Source organism: Rhinolophus ferrumequinum, chromosome 12 (assembly GCF_004115265.2).
Source record: "Rhinolophus ferrumequinum isolate MPI-CBG mRhiFer1 chromosome 12, mRhiFer1_v1.p, whole genome shotgun sequence".
Classification (NCBI taxonomy): domain Eukaryota; kingdom Metazoa; phylum Chordata; class Mammalia; order Chiroptera; family Rhinolophidae; genus Rhinolophus; species Rhinolophus ferrumequinum.
In genome coordinates this window covers 54,185,427-54,191,435 of record NC_046295.1, presented here as the reverse complement: position 1 = coordinate 54,191,435, position 6,009 = coordinate 54,185,427, and the positions used below count along the sequence as shown (strand labels likewise).

The window sequence follows — 6,009 nt, the reverse complement described above, 5'->3', positions numbered from 1 at the left end:
AAGTATCCAGTACAGAAATGTTTTATACATAATATGTATTTTTTTCACGTGCTATGCTAAATATTACAGCTCAATAAAAATTGATTCTGAACAGGCAGCAAGACCTTCCTGGCGCCAAAAAAAAGCTTCCAGATCAATGAGAACAGAGTAACTACTAGGGGTTCAGGCTGCTGACAACAGCATCACTGCGTTGAGAGATAAGGAGCCCTTGAGCACATGGATTTAGGTTCAGATTCCACTTACTATCTGTGGACTCGGGTAAGTTACTCCATGGGGGTTTTCATTTGTCAGATGTTATGAGGATTAAATAGCGTGAATCTGTGGAACTTGGCACATAACAGCCACTTGTTAAATGAGCACACAGTCATCAAGACCAGTGTATAGATTTGTCTAGCTGAGGTATGCTTCTGTTCAGTCCTTGCCTTCACCAATTTAAGACAATCCTGGCATCCAGATGTCAATGACAGCTGATCTACACTACGCAGGTTGATGAGTTTTTTCCTCATCTTTCATATTCTGGTACAATTATAAATTAATGATACAGGTCACTAAATACTTTCTAGGAAAAGCAAATAAACTTCATATGAACCACCCTCTGAATAGTTCCTGGGAGGTTTAGAATCAAGGAAAAGTATATGTTCACTTTGACACAAGCATGGTAAATGGCAGTACAATTTAACAGAATGTTGATTTATTCCAAGGTAGGGTGTACAGTGACATGCCATTCTTTTGTCTGTGTAAGCTTCATTAGTGGGGAAAGCAACTGCTGAACGTTTGCTCTTGTCCTTTGATTTCTTTAAAATTCTGTCTCCAGTTCAGTTTTTCCATAACCCAGCTGCCAGACTGGGACAGAGCAAGGTCACACCAGTGAACGCTCTTTAGAAGCGACCACTGTGCATGAAGAGAGGCTCCCAGAGAAAGGGTGTGAAAACCGAGAAATTCTAGAATTTGGATCAAGTTACATATCATTATTCAGACTTTGCAATACACGGAAGAACAATATAAACAAAAGAATATTTAACCAAGAACCTAGGTTTAAGTCCCCTTTCTGCTAAGGATTTGCCATGCAACCTTAATCTTGTGAATAATTATTTGTCTTATGGTATGGTATTTAAAAATCCTAGGAATTCCCACCTATAGAGGAGACTATAATTCTGTAGTCACTAAATTATGGTAAACCAAAGAGACCATATGTTAATATGGATAATGCTTAATGCATCATAAACTTACGATGTAAATAAGTTAAAAAAGATATCTATGTTGTAGAAATGCACAGAAATACTACCAGTTGTGGGGTTTTTCCTAAGGTTTAATGAAAAAACGTCTAAAAAAGCTAGAAATTCGGCGTGTCAAATAATCCCTTGTACTTGTATATAATTTTAAGATGCACTCCTCGTTATGTTAGTTAAGCCCCGTACCATGTAGGAAACAGGCTCCGTAGAAACAAAATTCAAACCTACATCTAATTCTAAGTATAGTTTTAGCCAATCCAGCTACTCCTAGAGGAAGTGACCAGGGGCTCTAAGACAATGGTTCCCAAACTTGTCTGTATACGGGGATCACCTGGGAGCCATAAGAACCACTGATGCTGTCTGTGTCCCACCCCCAGATTGTGGATTAATTAAAAAAATAACTTTAAAGATTCCCAGGTGATTTATGTTCAGACAAATTTGGGAACTGCTACTCTAACACTTAAAAAAAAAAAAGCCAAGTAGTATCTTAAAAAACACTTAAGAATTTTGAAAATTTCAAATGGACCTAAGTATATCTTCAGTAAGAAACCACCAGTTTTAAAGTAGACTGAGATGATAAATCATGAAATACCAAAGTTTAAAAAACATATTTTTAGTTTTATTTCAGCCATGTTAGGTTCTCCATCTGTGAAAAGCTATACTACTTGATAATAAACCCACCAGTTCTATATACTGCTTTGCCAGCTTGACCTCTAGTGTTTCACATACCTCAGTTAATCTTTTACGCCTTAAGGAGAAAAAAATGTCAGAGAAAAGTTGTATCTGTCACGTGTATAATAGAGCCTATGGTCATCATCACATTATCATCCTTAGGGAATATTTGCTTTTTAGGGGCAGTTACAGGTAATCAATGCCATAGTTTTCACTGTCCTCTCCGTTTCCTTTAGTAAGTGAAAGGATGCTATAAGAAAGCAAGCATTTAAAACCATCAAAAATAAAACAAATTATTTTGAGATCTTTTTTAAAAATCTTGACATGAGGGGAAGGAGAGGACTTAGGCCTGCAGGGCACAGAACTGCTGGAACACAGCCAGGATATGCGGGTCTAACTCGGCAGTGAAGAGCAGGTTCTCCAGGGTCACCATGTACTGCTGGATTATTTGGTGATGCTGTGGACACAGAAGAGGGGGGATCTGGGTCAGGAGAAGGCACACGAACAGGCTTGCAGAACATTCCCCTCACAGCCCCCCAACATTAAGCAATAATGGGAAGGCGGAGGGAAAAGCAGTCATGCTGATGGGAGTAAGGGCCCCTGAACAGCCCAACACTAAGAAAAGGGAGAGGAAAACAGGATGTTCAGTGACTTTACAAACAAATCCAGTTCTGAGCAGCTTCTATGAAATGCTTCAAGGTAAGCAGTGCCTGCTGCTACAACTACCTACCAGGCTAAGCTGGGTCTCCCCTAATGAAGACAGAACCCAAGTCTGACTTTTTAAAAAGTAACCCAGACAGGGAATGACCTAGGAAGAGTTTAAAAGAAAGGGGGGAACGTGCTGTATGTTACAAATAAGAATAGAAGAGCACATTGCTACTGTTAAGGATTAAATCCATGGTCCCTGAAATGTAAGAGAAAAATACGGAATCATCTCCTTTTGTTTTTGGCTACAACATTAAAATATCTCTTTGCAAAAGAAAAAAAATTAACAGATCACTGGTTAATTCTCTAAGTATTCCACAAGAAACCCAAATTCCATTTTTGTTTATCTTTTAAAAATAGCTCATCTGACTTATTGAAAATACTAGTGACTTCTTGAGCCTAAGTGGGAAAAAAGTGTCAGAAAAGGAAATGATCTCTTCTATGTGCACCTTATAACTTGAATGTACCCAGAGAGCTCTACAGGACTAGGGGCTATTTCAATTGGTAACAACTAAAAAATCTAGAGAGTATTTTTATTTGGCGGCTTAAAGAACTATTTTTTCTTTTTATGACTTCTAATTTAATCACTCTTTTTAGAATAAACAAGGATTTGGGGTGTTAAGTGTCTGAAAAAACAAAGAATCAGTTCCGCATTCCTACCAATCTTGTACTTAAATTTGGCAGAGAGCAGGTGCTGCATTTTGCTTTCTATAAAGATCTCGGGGAACTGGCCCTTGCTTCTGGAGGCACTCAATCATCTGCACAGGAGATTTTAAGGACCTTAAATGTAATGACTGTCCCTTTAGCATTTTTTCCCTCTACGTTTTGTATTTTACCTGGGCTTTCTAGCAAAAAGAATGACGGGTAGGAGTCTGAATGACAGAACCAATTTAAGCCTAAATATTCTGATGAGCAACAGTAGGCACAAATGGATATGAACTAAAAGGCTTCCAGGTACTATATAATCTCCTGACAAATTCGGTGATTGTAAAAAATGGAACATCTCTGTGGCTGAAAATAGTGATGTTTATTATCTAATCAAGCTTCCCACAAACCTGTAAAAAGATCTGCTGGAGCCGCTCTATACAGTTCTTGTACCATGGTGTTAATACACTGGTCCCATCAGTTTCACATCGTACTAAGTGCTCAGTCAAGATCATGATAAACCGCTGGAAAGAGGGTACAAAGTTAAAAGGATGTCAGCGAATTCTTTAGACAGAATCACATTTGACCAAGAGACCACAAAGGTATTGCTTGTTTCCCTGTCTTGGTGTTGTGTATTCCTAACTTTCATAATTCAGTACATACTGTCAGTCTAGAAAGGCAGACCAGTGATGTGAGTTGGTACATTCTTTTTGCCAATATGCGAAGACCTTTAATGTTTAGATTACTTACTTCACTGAGACATAATCAGAAATGTTAAGAGAAATCTATGCACAAAAATGTTCAGGAAGGAAAACAGTCATCAAAATGATCAACAGTTGGGAATGAGAGCAGTACTTAACAAAAACATCCCCATTTTTAAAGTATGGAGAAATGCTCACAAGGAATGCTATGTAAACAATACAATTTGGAGGTATATATGGTTACCTTCAAGTAGTGAGTTTTTATTTCCTTTGTAAGTTTTTATATTTAATTCTTTTATAAATGTGAATGTATTACTTTCATAATTAAAAATATATTTTTTAAAACAAACGTATTGTTTCTTTTTACATATCAATGTCCCACGCCAAGATACCTGAAATATGACCAGGAAGAGGTTCTTCTGTTCACTCTGAGCAGACTCCACCTTTTCCTGTAGTCTTTCTATTTGCTCCTCCAGAGCCCCGTCCTTCCTGTCACTGCTTCTGTCATCGTCATCACTTCGCTACAGGATGCAAGGGAACGAAAGGAAAACATCTCTTAGAGTTCTACTGTATGAAATCCTCTCAAGTGAGGGGAAGAATTTTATTATGTCCGGTCAAATGCTATCCGAAGACTTGTATTCTACAGGGAAAGTACCCTACCACCACATATACTCCTAGAAGTCCTAGGGGGACTTATGCAGGGCAGAGAAATTTAGTGGCACTTATCTTGGATAATGGCAGTGGGAGTGTTTGCTGTAAAGCAGAAGTGAGTTATGCCTTTATAGGATAGCCCAATCAGGGAAGAAATGTGTGTCCTATTTTTTTCCTCCATTTAAAATAAAAACAGCTTTGAGCACGATGAAAAATAGAGCTGACTCTTGTTATTCAGCATAGTTATACTTTCTGAAGTTACTGAGAATCCTGAATTAGTGAATACTGAACCACTGCTCCGAGGGGAAACAGGGCTAGGCTCTTGGGGAGCCTCTTGTCAACATTTTCATCAACTGATCAATATATAACCTTGTTTTAGGTATATTTCTGTTTAGTGATACAGTCCAGTATTTCTTTATACTGAACACTAGCTGAGAAGGATTTAACATTTCCATGACCCTCAGGAATGTGACTAAATAAATAGCTTTGATTTTCAGTATCATAAGAATGCTGTCCACATTTTTTTCATCAGTTGTCATCTCATAAATCCATAAATTTAGCTACTTTTCCATCTTTTCCATCACTTTATCACACACTACAGATGTTGCTTTAGTACTTGATGTACAGATTGGTGAATTTCCTCTTCCTTTATTGGGTGTATATTGTTGATTCATGAACACTGAGCTCATGACCAACAGCACTGTAACTCATGCCTGGACGAAGCTTATCTAACACACGTTTTTCCCGTCAGGCACATCACAGCCTTCTTGTGCTGAGGACATTAGACAGCCAGCCCTGCAGGCCTACACTCGGGGCCATTTTAGACAATGAAATTACCAACAAAAAGCCCAGCATACACTGTGAAAACAAAAGGCACAAACATGAAAAATGTGGCACTAATGCAAACGGCATTTTTTTATATAGTAACAGAACTGAAACAAGGCTGGCAATTGCCTTATTCAACCTCAGCTGGGAACAAGCTCACTGCTCTGCATATGTCTGCGAATGACTGGGAAAGCAGTGTATTGTTTGGGGGTTACAAATAAATTTTAGTGATTAGGTGAGTTTGTAAAAATAGAACTTGCAAATAATGAGGATAGTATATTCTTATAGCTCTGCTATTCTTTATTCAACAAAGTAGATGACCAATAAAAAAAATCTGACAGTGCTTTCCACTCATTAATAAATCACTATTTGACCATTTGAGCAGTAACAACAGGGGCAGCTTGCTAATCTTTCATGCCCTAAGGGGTCATTGTTGAAAAACTGGGCAGGCCCTTACAGCTCAAGAGCCACAGGCTGCCCATCCTTGCAATAATGCAGAAATGGCATGACTGACATGTAGTAATTCACAGCAGATTCTTTAAGACCCTGCTGGCAACAATGGGCTCAATATACCTGTC

General features: G+C 38.3%; 1 protein-coding gene across 3 annotated transcripts in view; it reads right to left on the bottom strand.

Annotated features, from left to right (window-relative positions):
- Positions 1–38: 38 nt before the first annotated feature.
- NCBP1 (nuclear cap binding protein subunit 1) overlaps positions 39–6,009 on the bottom strand; it is a 37,971-nt gene continuing 32,000 nt past the window's right edge. The window contains exons 17-19 of one of the 3 annotated variants that reach the window (XM_033122502.1): positions 4,348–4,476; positions 3,665–3,778; positions 39–2,361 (exon numbers count right to left, since the gene is read on the bottom strand). In XM_033122502.1, coding sequence (XP_032978393.1) covers positions 2,248–2,361; positions 3,665–3,778; positions 4,348–4,476 — 357 coding nt within the window. In that variant the 3' untranslated portion in view covers positions 39–2,247. The remainder of the gene's footprint in view (positions 2,362–3,664; positions 3,779–4,347; positions 4,477–6,009) is intronic. The other 2 variants (XM_033122501.1, XM_033122500.1) reach the window with 2 other exon arrangements.